General features: G+C 36.2%; 1 protein-coding gene and 2 long non-coding RNA genes across 3 annotated transcripts; all 3 read right to left on the bottom strand.

Annotated features, from left to right (window-relative positions):
* Positions 1 to 256: 256 nt before the first annotated feature.
* Positions 257 to 1145, bottom strand: LOC122041238. Its single transcript, XM_042600862.1, has 3 exons — positions 981 to 1145; positions 735 to 842; positions 257 to 625 (listed from the first exon to the last, which is right to left on the bottom strand). The coding sequence occupies exons 1-3, from the start codon at positions 1143 to 1145 to the stop codon at positions 257 to 259; spliced, it is 642 nt and encodes a 213-aa protein (XP_042456796.1).
* A 1211-nt stretch (positions 1146 to 2356) lies between these two features.
* Positions 2357 to 2732, bottom strand: LOC121990762. Its single transcript, XR_006114682.1, has 3 exons — positions 2674 to 2732; positions 2502 to 2568; positions 2357 to 2394 (listed from the first exon to the last, which is right to left on the bottom strand). It is a non-coding gene; the product is annotated as an uncharacterized LOC121990762 (long non-coding RNA).
* Positions 2733 to 11299: 8567 nt separating this feature from the next.
* LOC121990693 lies at positions 11300 to 13794 on the bottom strand. The gene is made up of 5 exons (XR_006114679.1): positions 13753 to 13794; positions 13504 to 13560; positions 13212 to 13429; positions 12400 to 12454; positions 11300 to 11481 (listed from the first exon to the last, which is right to left on the bottom strand). It is a non-coding gene; the product is annotated as an uncharacterized LOC121990693 (long non-coding RNA).
* Between the last annotated feature and the right edge of the window lie 1798 nt (positions 13795 to 15592).

Below are 15592 nucleotides of genomic sequence, written 5' to 3'. Positions count from 1 at the left end.
TTATTATTTATATTTATCATCTACATGATACATTTAACATGCACACATTCCAAATAAATTTAAAATTTTTAAAACAATTAATTTCTAATGCAAAAGTATCATAAAATTAATATTGAAATAAGTAAATATTCACATCATCTAAATACATTTAACCATTAATCAAAGATAACATCAATATTTAATCTTTATTTCGCTTATCGCGGCGCTCACGAGGACCAGATCCTCCTGGATATAAATGATTTGTATATCCCGCCTCTTAAATCATTTTACGAACCATCTCTTTTAGATTTTCTTCTCTTTGCATACCTTCCTCGATAAGTTGTTCTTCCCTCTGTCTATTTTCTTTGATAACGAGTTCCAATTTATTTTTGCTTTCAGTAATTTCTTCCTCCATCCTCTTGCTAATAGCACACATGTCTTCAATTTCTTGAGATAATTCCTTGTTCTTCTCATGAGAGCACATTTCAATGGAATTCCCATTGTATGATCTTCTAAAATGTTGATTGCGTCCAAATCCGTACACCCTCCCCTTACATGGGTCGCCCACCACATCACACCATGATTTGAGATTGAATGAAGGTCGAGTAGACTGATCATCAACATTTTGTCTCTCTTTATATTGTTCCTGTCCATATTACAAGAGCTTATATTAGTTTAACAAATATAAAAACCAACAAGTAAGAATTAATATAAGCTAAAAGAAAATTAATGAATAATTAATTATGTTGACTTACACTAACTCGAGCTGATTTGTTATCCACAAACTCTCCAATACCTTGCTTTCTTTTATGCATTCGTTCAAAAACCTCAAATTCATCCACATTTCGTCCCAAATCTTTTTTCTACAATCATATATAATACATGTCAATATAAAATAAAACAAATGAAATACATTGAATTTATATCTAAATGTCAAATATATAATAAATTTATCGAATGTGTAAATTAATGGAATAAACATGTTAGAAAAGGAGAGTTACCATTCTCTCACGGTGTGATCCAAAAGAAATTGAATCCCCAGTATGCTTGGTAGTAGACTCATCCGTCGCTGTCATTTTATTCTTCCATGCAATTTCACATTTAATCTTGTGATCTTCTTTATTCCGATAAATTTTAACCAAGTCATTCCATATATTAGCTTCCATCCAATCAGGTCCTCTACCTATCATATCTAATATGTCTGGTTTCCTTCATAAATCTTCTCGTGCAGATGATAATGCTACTTAGCCAAATGAATGGATGCCCTGTATCTCTCACTTGAATTTTCATTCCATACCTTTTTCATTTCTCTGTCGGTAAAATTATCTCAATTATATCTCAACTGCATCAAAACAAATAAATAATCAATGATTATATATAATATCGTATGTGAATAAATAATCAATAGCTGCTCTAATTAAAAAATATATTACTTACCTTAAAAATTTTCCAAAGTAAATCTTTAATATCATTAGGCACCTTTTTCCACGTTGGCCATACTCCTTTAATCACTCCTTTTATATCATTTGTAATTTCACGAGGAACCTCATTTTCGACAAATCTAAAGATAACAAAATTAAGAATATTATAACAACAAAATTAATTTAATACAAAAGTATCAAAACTTAATAAATTTAAAAGGTCATATGACTTACTTATTCATAACCACATTTATTTGAGTCCGTTCATCAATATTGGTTGGAATTTGAGACCCGTGATTAGGTCCTCTTCGTCAAACTACTGATGAACTATCTTCTTCGCATCTTGCATCATTAATCACGTTATCATCTGAAATTTGTCTTCCCACCTCATCCTATGACCAAGGAGAACCAGGAGAACATGAGTGGAGACAATGGACTTGTGATAGACTTTGCTGGTGAAGCAATTAACTCATACTTTCTCTACGATTGAATAACATCAAACAATCAGACAGATTGCGATAAATTAGAAGCATATTGCTGCATAACCATACCTTTGTTCCACACATGTTAATAGCGCCTCCAGATAAGCTTCCACTACCAACTATACTTTCACTGTCATTAACAAACATTCACTCATCTAGCTAAGGATTGCATCTTCATAATCTTTCTCTAAGATAAATATACTTGACTTTAATGACTTTTCCTCCAAGAGGTTATCAAAATAAGTCAAGCCATCTATAACATGGAAATAACTATTATGACACAAATATTAGAAAGTGTATGAAGTAAAAGAGCAGTAAAGATGGCTTAAGACCTGTGTCGATATAAGCCAGACATTCATTCCTTGCATTTGAAGCTTCTTGTGGGTTTTTTTTCAATATGCCCACATCAAGTTATTTGTCATTTCCATTACTCCTCGCAGTTTTCCCTCTGAGGCATCATATTTTCTAGCATACAGAAGCTAAAAGGTTGACTCCCTTATCTGACCGTTTAGCTGAAAATGGAATGCCATATTAGCAATCACAACTAAGATGAGAAACAGTATACAAATAATTGACTCACAATACTGGAAACAAAAAAAAAGGTACAGGATGTAATTACCAAAGATTGGTGAGTCTTGAATACTAAATTTCCTGATATGCTTGGGCTAATGGAGAATAAGTATAGCCTACATGGGAAAAAACAGTAATAAGGAGCTTTGGAAGTGAAGAAAATGTTTCTACAATAAAATACACTGGCATAGAAGTTTGAAATATATGTTCCACAGACTAACCAGTATAGAAACTAGTCCATTAGTACATGCCACAAGATCCTTGAAGCGTCCAAGTGCATATATGCAGAGAGCTAAAAATCATAGCCATCCAAATCGATGGTAGTCAGAAATATAACCCTTTTCACAAGCAGAAATTGTTGAATCATGACCATTGCTTGTATCAGTTTGCATGAATAACTCTTGGTATGATGGTTTATACTTTATAGTACCTGATCCATCTCATCACGATAAGTTTACTTGAGATTATATAGTTAACATACAATAATTACAACTATGCCAATCTCAATCTAGAATTAGATTATATAAGAAACAAGAACATAAAAAATCAAGTTTTGTTACTGCTTCAATTGGATGACAACTTGTATGCACAGCAAGAAAATAACAATATTAAAACATTGTTATAATAATATCTTGTTGAAAAAACAATTTTATTAATAAAACAATAAATAAAAAAAACATGACCAAGGCAGCAGCCAAGACGACCAAGGCAACCAATGTGGTGGCTGCGGTAGTGCCAAGGTAGCAACCAATTAGGTCGTGCAAGCGACTAGCTTCGTGTGCAACAGCCATCGCGCGATTAGGTCACACGAATGACCTCGATCGCATGAGTAGGAGACAACTGGTGTTGCGCGTTCTAGAACAGAGAAGAAGGCTGGAAAAGAAGCAAATGAGATACCTGAGCTTAAGCTTGTTCAGTGGATCGTAGAAAGAATGCCAGAGAAGAAGATCGTGTGCGCCTTAAGCCGGAGGGTTGTGCGTGCGTGATTTGGAGACAGAGAAGAAGATCGCTTGCCCCTTAAGTCAGAGCCATGCCTATCTTAAAGCCATGCTTGATTTGGGACCGGAGAAGAAGATCGCGTGCAAGCCGGAGGAGAAATCGTGTGTCTGCAGCCGGAGAAGAAATCGTTCGTGTGCGCCGACGAAGTAGAAAACGCGAGTGCGAGATTTGGGAGAGAAACGCTCAAATAGGTTTAGGCTTTTTTATTATTTAAAATAAAATATATTTATAATTATTTAATAATTTATTTCTCACATTATATACTTTATAAACAGATTTATTTTCTGTTTAAAACAACTTTAAACATATTTACAAACAAAAACTAGTTTCGTATCAAATTTCGTTACTAATTCGTATTTATTTTTGTTTATAAAAATTAATTTATAAATTTTGTTTCTAATTTATTTTAAAATCCGTTTTAAAATTTTTTTCTATATTATTTTTTTTAAAGTTAAACGAAATAATATTTCCGTAGCAAATCCGTTTATAATTTATTAAAATTTAAAACAAATTTTTGTTCCGTTTTAAAATTCTGTTTCTGATACCCTGTTTTCTTGTAGTGCGTTACTTGAGTTTCTTCGATTTCGATTCGAACGAAATAGCCGCGAGCGCTATTCACCCCCTCTAGCGCGTCTCGATCTAACACAAAGAACTGTGGGAGAAGCTGATTGAATTACATGAAGGAACATCCGACACCAAGGTAAGTAAAAGGGATCTCATTCTTAACAAATTATATAATATAAAATTACAGGAAGGTGAAACTGCGAGCCAGTTGCATGCACGCATCCAAGACCTTCTCAACGGTCTCCACGCAATCAGACAAAAGGTAGAAAATAGAGACATAATCAGGTATTTACATAATGCTTTTCCGAGGACTACCTTGTGGGCATCCATGGTAGATGCTTACAAGGTATCGAAGTATCTCTCTTTAATTAAATTAGATGAACTATTTTCTGAATTTGAATTACATGAACAAGTTAACGCTCGATCGACCGAGAAGGGTATAGCTTTGATTGCAGGTACAAGCAGAGCGCGCGAACCAAAAGTAAGACGCAAAATCAAATCGGAGTTGGAAGAAGAACCGGATTCAGAAGAGGACGATGACGAGCTCACAGTCGAACTCATCAACTTGGTGAGAAGACTCTACAAAAAGAAGAAGGGCTTCAACAAGAAGGACATCAAAAAGGTGATCCAGTCTAAGAAGGTCCAACCAAGCTCAAAGATGAAGTTCGAAGTAATCTGCTACGGTTGCAATCAAAAGAGGCATATTAAAGCAAATTGTCTGAATCAGAAGGATACGAAGAAACAAAGAAAGAAGAAAGCTCTGAAGGTGACTTGGGATGAGTCCTCTTCAGAAGAGTTTGACGATGGAGAACTCGAATAGACTAGTTTCCTTGCAATGACGGCCCGGGACCAAGTCAACGAATCCGGAAGCGAGGACGAATCGGAAATTGAGTCCGAGAGAAGCCACGGATCCGTATCTGTTTCCGAAGGGCCTAACCCCTCTGTAAGTACCTCTCGGTTATATAACTTAATTAATTATCTAATGCATAAATTAGCTAAATCTAACATTCAGATCAAATCACTTCTAAAGGAGGTAACAACCCTTAAAGAAGTGACTATATCCGAATCCTTGACTGACTCGATTCAGATTGGAACCTCAACTCAAGTCCAAAAACTTGAGGAAGAGAATTCTAGGCTGAAAACTCAAGTCAAGGATTTGAAGATTGCATTGGAACAGTTTACACTGGATTCCAAAATCTTGACTTGATTCTTGGAAAACAGAAGGTCGTATACAATCGATCCGGGCTAGGATTTAAGACTAAAAGAAAATACCATTCATATCCGTCACTTGTTAACAGACCAAATAGAAAGATAGTCTAAGCATGGGTACCTAAGTGCAACTTGGTCAATCAAGTTGGACTTGGTCAGTATTGGGCCCCCAAGGATCAAGTACATTTCCTTGATAGACCATATCGAGGTTATGATCCAGGGGGAGTCAATAGAAAAACTGTCTTTATAAATAAATAGAATTACTTGATGATTGTTATTTTCTGCTTTACTTTTATACATGCTTAGATTAGGCTAGATTAAGGACCTTGGCATAATTTACACTTGATTAGTTAAACCTAGGGATTTCAAAAAGAAAATTAAATATATAATTTCTTTGAAAGACTTTGTCTAGAAGTGGTGGATGATCTCATACCCAAGAAGGCCCAGTGCCTCGCCACAGCTTGGGAGCCAATCTTTGAAATGTGTATTTAATTGACTAATTGGAAAACCTAAGTCTAACTCAAATGTAAATTAATCCTTAGACATAATCTAAATTAAAATTAACCATCTCACAAAAATACATAAGGTTCCCTGATTGATAACTTAAAATCGGGTGAGATGGATCTAGGTTGAACTTAGTTAAACTTAATTCCATTCAAATCTTAATTCAATCTAATCAACCTAATTTATCTTAATCTAATTAATTAATTTAATCAATTCAATTAACTATTTAATCAACTTAATTAACTTAACTATTTAATTAACTAATCAAATTAATTAACTTAACTATTTAATCAAATTAATTAACTTAATCAAAATCTTATTAAACCTAACTTAATTAAGTTAATAACGTAATTAAAATTAACACAAATTAAAACTTAATTACTTAATTTAATCTATCTAATAAATTAAGCATAACTTAATTAATCTTAAACTAATTTTAAATCTTAGTTTAACCTAATACTAATAAAGATAAAAATAAAAAAAATATTTTAACTCGGCAAGGTGCCTCTCGAAGGCGCTTCTAACACAAAGGAGGCGCCCTCGAGAGCGACGAGAAAATTCCGCCGAATCTGTTTAGGGAGCCTCCCACCGACACCGAGGCGCCTCCCATTACTCCTTCAGGGCGCCTTCAAGGGCATTGAAGGCGCCCCCAACAAAAAAAAGTTACAACGAACAGAGACCTCTCTGTTCGCTTTCCTCACGCATTTCTTCACTGTTTTCTCCGAAATTCAATCACACCAAGGCACCTTCAACCCAAGTTTCTCCCCTCCAAACCTCATCAAAGCTTCACAATGCCACCTAGGTATACCCCAATCCATCTTAAAGGTCTCTATACACACTTTTATTGTGCATTTTTTTTGTTATATCTATGCTTGGCTAAAATTAGGAAATGACGTAATGTTGCGTCCACTTCCGGTAGTGCCTCCTCTACTGATCCGAGATTCCCCACTGAGTGACATATGGTTGATTTCATTGAGTATACACATTCTCCAATCAAATGTAGATATTTGAGTAGATAGTTTTTTACTAGTTATTATCAGCTTGTGGTCCAAATGATTGAGCATTTTCAGCTTGATAAGATGGTTTACTGCAGTAATACAGTAAATAAGAACTTATGTGCTCAATTCTATAACAACTTTGAGAGGGTTGATGACTTGACCTATTCCACCAGAGTTGGTGGAAAGGATTTTCAGCTTAACCCCACCTTATTACGTACTAGTCTAGGTCTTACACCCTCTGCATGTCTATTTTTGTGTTATCCTAGTAGGGATTTGTCATTTGGTGAGCCCTACTCACACATTACATTAGATACAGTACTCTATATGTATTTTTTTGGAGAAGAGAGACCACTTGGAGTTTCCAACTTCAGGTCACTCTCTCTTAGGGTTCAGGACTACATTATGTATAGAGTCCTGACTGCATGCATTTTGCCTATCACATCTCAAGATGTCCTGAAGATGCATCCATCTCATTCCCTCTTTTTGTATGCATTATGTCAGCATTTAGATATAGACATTGCATTACACATGTTTCATAACATCATTCATGCGACCGGCCTATTTACGTACCTTATAGTCCACATGCCTTATTGTCATGTCCTAACATATATATTCTCGACTTTAGAGATTGATACGACTCAGGGGGTGGTTACCTATCTTAGACCTTATGACGAGATTGGCCAGCATCACCTTAGGTTAGCTCATATAGACATCACTGCTCAGGGGGTTCTTGCATGGAGAGGTGGGTCATCACCTGCTGATCCAGTCGAGGATGAGCTTGTTGCTCTAGCCGAGGGAGTTGCTCCAGATGAGGGATTCGTCCTAGCTCCAGATGAGTACTTTCATCCAGCTGAGGGAGAGGCGGTGTTAGAGTTTACACTTCATGAGATGTTCGGGGTCCCTCCTGTTCCATCACAGCCCTCGACGTCAGCCCAGCCTTCTATATCTATCGAGGATAGACTCGCTCGACTCGAGGAGTCTTCTGCACAGACGCGACAGCTCGTCTCAGATGGTTTCCGTACACTATGGGCTGAGATAACCTCCAGACTCACTACTCTCCGAGAGGAGATTCTTCGAGCACTACATGTACCTGAGCGATATCTATCACCCCCTCCAGCTGACGATCCCCCTAGTTGATCATATTTTGGACATACATTGTATCTATTGGACTTCCACTTACTCCTTGTATAGATAACCCTCTTTTAGTTTGTTTGGATGTGCTTGGTAGAGTAAAACTTACCTTTTACTTCTGCTTTCTATGTTTTTAAATCAGTTTGCTTTTAAAATTATCCTTACAAATTCTAGGAAAAAGAGTTTTCAAAATCCCAATTTTGTTAGTTTTCAAAAATTTGGGCTTAGCCTAGGAATTTACCCCTAGAAGTCATGTACCCCTAGTTGCAACCAGAGCATCTCACAAGCACACTAGGATTAACTTGCTTGTGTATGAAAATACTTAGAATGGTGTGAGATGCATAGGGTACTGCTTGGACTTAAGAATGCTTATGTTTGTGCATCGACAAAAGTCTGAGCAATAAATACCAATTTACATTAATCAAGTTAAGTTATCCTGTCTTAGTCAAATCTAACTGGATCACTGACTTAACTTGACTAACCAAGTGAAAGCTATTGCCTTTTAGGTAAGAAGCTAGTATCTAATGGTTAGACATTTGGCTAAGGAAACTAAGTATTTGACTCATGCTTAGACTTTAGGACTTTAGAAAACTAAATTTTTAGCAAAATTTTCTTTACTCTATGTTTTAAAGATAGCTAGTATATCTTTAGTTTTAACAAAAAAAAAAGGACTTAAAATTTTTTTAGCATTATTTTTCTTCTCAAATTTAAGTTTAGTTTTTAAATCCTAAAGTTTTATCAAATATTTTCTCACGTTTTTTTTTAAACTAAATTTTTCTAAATCAAAGTTAGCCAAGTTACTTTTCAAATTCAAAAACTTTCCCTTAGCCACTTTTTCAAACTTAATTTTTAAGCATAACATTTTTTAAGATTTTTTTTAAAAAAAATGAATTTACACTCTTTTTTTTACTTTCACAATTTGTTTAACTTTTGATAGAGTTTTTTTTTTAATGCATTTCACTTTCTTCTCAAACGAGTTCTTAGTCATGTCCTTTTAAAGCTAAATTCTTAACTAAACATATGCTTAACTTCTCCACTTCTCTGCTCTTATTTTCTTTACCTTCTCCTTGATGTTTCTTTTGATATACGACAAAGGGGGAGAGTATAAGAAAATTCAAAAATTGTCAAATCAAAAAAAGTCAAGTATAGAGAAAATTTAGGGGGAGCTATTATTAAGGGAGAGTTTTTGTACTTAAATTTATGCTCTTACAGTAATTTTTAGTTATATTTGCACTATACTTGAAAATTGTTTATAGCATTATTTTACTTAACTTTGAATTTTTGTTGGCATAATCAAAAAGAGGGAGATTGTTGGTGCGGGAAGCATCCGACGATCGAACCCGAGTTTTGATAATGGCAAAGGATTCAAAGTTAAGGTTATTTGTTATTTAATATGGTTGAATGAGATTGCAGGAAAAACCCTAAGGTTTCTTAGGCAAAGTCCTAGCTGCAGTTAGGCAGGTAGAAAATCATAGGGGCGATAACCCTAGGTCCTAAGGGGTGGTAACCCTAGGTGGAAAGTTTTGGCGGGTCGAAGCTTCGGGCAAAAGTCCTAGGGGCGGTAACCCTAGGTGAAAATCCTGGTGTCGCGAACCAGGTGAAAATCTGAACAGGTCGTGGAGTGAGCGTCCAGCATGAAGACCGGAAGACTCGAGCGCCGAGCAAAAGTCCAGTCGATCTGGAGGACCGAACTGGCAAAAGGTAACTTCTCCTGAGTGGAGTAGGTGAGGACGCGTTCTCCGCTGAGAGAACAGTAGACGTCGGTTCGACCTAGGGTTTTCGGTCGGAAATCCGAAGTCAGAACCGGACAGTCCAGTGATTGTCAGACTTGTATTTTTTATGTTATGATTATGTGCTAACTTTATTTTACAGGATATATTGTTGTGTTGTGGACTAACATATCTTGCAGGGACAAAAGAACAAGGTTTACCTCGGATGAACAGTACCCAAGGCGCCCTCCATGGAGCTTGGAGGCGCCTCGGGTACAAGGCTGAGGAGTCTACGCAGCGGAGCTGGAGGCGCCCTCATGGAGGCTTGAGGTGCCTTGGACAGCCTTGAAGGTGCCCTCAAGGAGTATGGAGGCGCCTTCAAGAAGATAAGAGGCGAAGAAGTCAGGCCTTATCCACACGCGACTGGCCCGGAGATTAGAGGCGCCCTCAAGGGGCTTGAAGGCGCCCTCAACAGCCTTTATAAGGCAGTCTCGACCAGCAGCTTGTATCAAGACATTTCAAGCGATCCTTCTTCTGTGTGCTGCTAAAGAGACGATCCAGAACAGCTGTAGCAACACCTCGACGACCAGGAGCTTAAATTTATTATTTTTGTTGTTGGTATAATATAATTATTGCTTTATTTGTATTTCATACTTGTAATTTTACACGATTATAGTTGTTGTCCAAAGTAAATGCTCAACGAGCATGGACCTTGGAGTAGGAGTCGCCCAAGACTCTGAACCAAGTAAAAATACTTGGGTCTTTCTGTGTTTGTTTTAATTTCCGCTGCACCTACTCGTTAAGTTTTCCGAATACAAAAAGTGAAAGCCACGAGCGCTATTCACCCCCCCCCCCCCACTCTAGTGCATCTCGATCCGACATATGGGACCTTCATTGTTGGATTGATGAATACTCTAGGATGAGTATTGTGAATGGGTTAATGCTTAAGGGTGAGCATTAAATACAATGAAAGGTATGAGACCTTCATTTTAGTGTTGTGAACAACATATGAGGTTGTGAATAATGTATGAGTAACTCTTAAGGGGGAGAGTTTTTGATATGTGCCAAAAGGGGAGAATGTAGAGTTTAAGTTAGTCCTTCATTATCTAAAGAGGGAGTTTGCCCTCTAAGAAATGGAGAGAATGAAAGAAACCCTCATTCCACTACAACAAAAACTGCAAACGACAACGGATATTATCCGTTGTCGTAGGGTAAAAAAACCGTTGTAACTGAGGGTGTTGTAGAATGTATTGCCCTACGACAACGGTTTTGAATCCGTTGTCTTTGTAGACATTTGACAACAGTTTTTATCCGTTGTTGTTTATATGTCCAAAATTTGGCTACGAAGGATACGACAACGTTTTAAAACCGTTGTGGTAGATAATTTCAACAACAGAAATAAACCGTTGTGGTAGATACGTTTTACAACAGATATAAACTGTTGTGGTAGATAATATTTGGCATGTTTTGTTTTTTTAACAATAGTTTTAATATATTTTACAACGGATAAAACCGTTGTCTTTTATCACTTTTTACAAAAAAAATTCGTTGTGGTTTACCTAGTTTTTACAACATTTTTACATGTTGTCTTTAATGTTCATTAATACCAAACAACCAATCTTATTTTACTATAAGCAAACCACCAATACAAAACTAAATATTTACTACATTAAATCTAAAATAAACATCCATATATAATTCATCTTGTAGCCATATATACAAAAATATACAAAATGAGTTGTTACTCATCAAAATACATATGTTTTCCATTACTCTCCATATACACTAAATCACATGTTTTCCCTTTGCTGTTCTTCATATGGATTTTAATTTACAAAATAGCAAGGCAAGCTACATCTAACAAAGCTCACTTCTTGCATAAAAAAAACTCAAGCCGCCTCACGAATTGGCAGACCTGCAAGAGAAAAATGAACAATGCTAATAAGTAAAAATAGAGAACTCAGACTTTTGCTAGGGAAGTTCTGATGCCTGAGGAACCTATCAAGATGTCATCTATGTCTCTCTTAAAATATAACAGAAAAGAGAATTGTAATAACTGCATGAACTGTAACCAGAGAAAACAAGAAGGTTTCTTCTCTTCTCATCCAAAATTAGTATAGTATCATTTTCTAAGTACTTAAGAAAGAAAATATCAAAATGTAGTAGCATTTAATAGACGTATAATCAGTAACAAAATTGTTAAACTATTCTTGGAACTCAAAAATTACCATCCTCCTTGTTTCCACTCTCCCCATCCCAATTTGGATCGAACTCAAAGCCACACAAGCGAATCTTTTTCTCTTCTCCTTTGTCTGGATAGAGAGAGTTGGCTTTCAACTCCCTAGAACCAGAACCTTGTGTTGCCACACCAGTTTCCATTTCTTCAGTAGGGATATTGGATGAAGAGTCAATGTTGGAAAAAACTCATCCTTATACTAAGCTGACATGACTTTTCTCATCAGTAAATTAATGTTTCTCCACAGCAAATGCATTGCTAGAGTCAATCAAAGGAAAAAAAAAATCAAAATACAAAGAGCATCACCAAGTGGATGCAACTTTTGTTTTATATTTTTCTTCTACATGATAGCATGCTTTGGAAGTTTCAGTGTTTCAATAAACAAAGTGGAAAAATACTAATAACAAAAGGAGGACAAGATTAGTACCACTTAACAGAAAATCCAACTTTGTTTGCAAATAAACGTGAGAATAAGAGAGCATATCACTTGAAATCTTAAAAGGTGGAAAGCTAGAGATGCATTTGTGTAGCTCCACAACTTTGTCCTACCAATTCAATATAAAACAAAAATGGGAAAGAAACTTGTTTTTTGCTTACCATGCTTAACATCTTGAAGCACTGGTCTACTATGACAGGTTGATTGGCCTCGTACCTAGTAAAGTTAGAGAAATAATAGTACTTATGCAGCTATTTGCATAATCACACACATGAGTGTGAATCAAAGAGGAAAAGAAGTATGAATATTATAAATGCAGATGATAAGAGAGTGACTTAAAGGTACACAACCTAATTTTGGTCGAAAAAAAAAGAGAATATAATGAGTGGGTAGTGATGTAAGCAAGTATTAACAATGTTGATAATATCAGAAAATATCTTCTTTAGAACCAAAAGCAAAGGATTTCCTATGAGTTAGTTGCTAAGCTCTATGATAGACAAAGGCAAGCCAATGAATAAGAGTTGAACAGAAAATTTTCAAGAATATTAAACTCGATTGTTAAATGTATGTTAAATGTATTCATGGATATTAAACTCACAAAGGGACAACCAACTTCAGTATGTTTAATGTATTCATGGAGCGCTATATTTAAAGCAATATTTCAAGATAGCTAATTATCATAGTACAGTTTCATGAGTTCATCTTCAGTAACTTTAATTTAGGTCAAAGACTATTCAAGCACCCTAAGAGATGACCAATGAGGCCCAACTATAACAAGCAGATGTACAGACTAGGTAGAGTTCAATGTGTTACAGCTCAGGCAATTAAAGAAGGCAGAAGTTGCAACCAACATAAGGATAAACTACAGTAGCTTCAGTGCTTCACTCATAATATTTATGGGAAAGATAGCAGGTGATGTAGATTTATAGAGATGCAAGCTGGAAATGATTAGCTTATTTCGTTGTATTCTTACAGTACTGTGTGAGAGGGCAGGAAACCTGTGGACCATCTCCCGTGTTCTAATTACCTCTTCTAACAGAACACCTGTGACAAAAATCTTCCATGAGTTACAAGAAGATAATTCAGGTCAAACTTCAAATGATTAGGTATTCTATTATTGAGGTGGATATATGCTTGCTCTTTGTTTGCTTTAATGGGGATCCAACCAATGTCCCTCATTATCCTAAAAACCTGTAAAAGTACCATGGTTCTGCATATATTAGTTGATACTTTGCTAGAATTTGAGATTAGTTAAAAGAGCACACATGAGTATCCACTGGGAAATCATCTTGCTGAAGCTTGAACATTAGAATACACGCTACCTGGCATGTAGAAAGTGATTAAAACATGATTGATAAATAAGGACCGTTTTGATTGCACAGAATAAAACAATAACAAATTCGATGAACTTGAGCTCACAAAGTTACAAGATTTGTAGTTACAAAATGACATGCTTAGGTCATCAACGATTTTCCTAATTGCTTTGTTCTTTGTGTCAACAACATAAATGTTACCCTTGCTATCGACTGTGAGCCCTGTTGGATGGTTCATCCTTGCTACACGTGGTTTGCCATCAACATGACCGCTCCAACCTTTAGCTGAACCAAAAAATTCACAGTGGAAGTCAATGATAATATCAAAGAGATTTAGTTATTCAACAAACCACAATAAGAGCGCATTTAGAACAATCATATTCAAGAATGTATCTGGAACAAATGCTTAAAAGATTAACTAAATTAAAAGATTAAAAATACAATGTCATATTCAAAGTGCCAACATCAGCATAGAAATTCTGGAATCAAACACATCGTGTTACTTATTAGTAGTTATCTTCTTTGGCCCCTTTCTAATGGAAGACAATCACAAAATTGGATCGTCATGGTATCAGAACAGTGAAACCATCATCACCAACCAGCAACTATTGCTGATATTTTTCAGAACAACTTAGGCTGCTCCTCTAGACCATCACTTGGCTTCACATCCAGTAACTTTAAGAACACTCAAATATTCCACTGTCAAGATATCAATCTCATATCAGACAAAATCAAACAAGTATCAACTAAACGGTTCTTGAACTCATGAACGTTAAGGATCTAACCCTAGCACACGTCAAGAGCCATCTCCAAGTACAAAATGGTTCAGGTATATATTGGAGTATTAACTAACTACAAAATAGTTGATCAAGTTTCTACACTGCAGATGTATAGAACAGTGAAGAGCACTGACAGAGAAGGACAAGGAGGTATATATTTGGATGGATCTAACCACTGCTGTTTCCTCAGTACTCCTCTATATGCCTGATATCTTAAGAAAAATGTTTGGTTCAGGGAATGGTCGAGGTGCTGAAATGGGGATGAATAATGCTGCTTCTCAGTGGAGTGGAAGAGAGGTGGAAGCAGAAGAAGTGGAGGGAGGAGTACTATTGCAGGGGCAATATGATCAGATCAGCACCCATTGCTATGCCTTACCAACAACAACACCACCACCACTGTCCAACTCTTCAAGGTTGATTATGACCGAATGAGTGCCATAGATAGATAGCATTATTATCATGATGAGTAAACTTTGTCTTGTTATTTATTGTCAGCAGTGGGTTGCGTCCATCTTTGGAGAGGACTGCTTGGAACCCATCAATCAGACTAAATAATGCATTATCATATCCTTACTTCAGAGGGGATCATTTGTTGCACAGTGACAGCCAGGTACCTGTTGCTGTCAAAAATTTCAATTTTTCATTCTACTCAAAATAAATAAAATGAAAGAATTTTTAAGGAAGAAATTAAACTCACTGATCTTAGCAATTCCTTGCAGATGGAAGATCAACCAAACATCAATCCTTTTCCTGTTGCAGCTGATGAAGGGAGGGCACCTCCTAACCTTGAGATAACATTAGGCAGATAAAATTGGCAAATGCAGCTTTTCAGTGTCCCAGTTTATGAAGTTTTAGTTGGGAAGAAAAGTTTGTGTGATAATTAAACTAATCAACAAGGAATGTGGAGAAGAATTGAAGAGTGTCATTTGAACATGTAAAATTTGGTCTTTGACAAAATTTGTCTGGAGATTATTTTTGAGTCTTGAGTATCAATCTCATGCAAATGGACACTTCGATCTTTATGAGAGGATAAACACACTCACATTTAGACAAGGGCAAAGAAACCTTGTAGATGTTACTGTTCTTGGAATCCAGTACCAGAAGCTCCCCTCCCGGCGTGACTTCGACCGAGAACGGCTCGATTCCATGCTTACTCCCATCGGAAACAGTCTCAATGCCGTATCCACTCTCAATCCTCACAATCGAGGGGCTCAAGATCGCTGATAAATCCAAAACACCAAATCAACTAAACAAAAAGAAGA

Source organism: Zingiber officinale, chromosome 1B, assembly GCF_018446385.1.
Source record: "Zingiber officinale cultivar Zhangliang chromosome 1B, Zo_v1.1, whole genome shotgun sequence".
In the NCBI taxonomy this organism is placed as follows: Eukaryota; Viridiplantae; Streptophyta; class Magnoliopsida; order Zingiberales; family Zingiberaceae; genus Zingiber; species Zingiber officinale.
Note: the sequence above shows the minus strand (reverse complement) of the source record. Positions and strands in the feature narration are given on the sequence as shown.

Bases quoted from the DNA above. Each gene is read 5' to 3' on its own strand.
- LOC122041238 (XM_042600862.1), bottom strand. From the start codon at position 1,145: ATGGAAGCTAATATATGGAATGACTTGGTTAAAATTTATCGGAATAAA. The intron at 843-980 runs GTAACTCTCCTT...ATATGATTGTAG, and splicing joins GATCACACCGTGAGAGAATG to AAAAAAGATTTGGGACGAAA. The intron at 626-734 runs GTAAGTCAACAT...TAATATGGACAG, and splicing joins ACAAATCAGCTCGAGTTAGT to GAACAATATAAAGAGAGACA.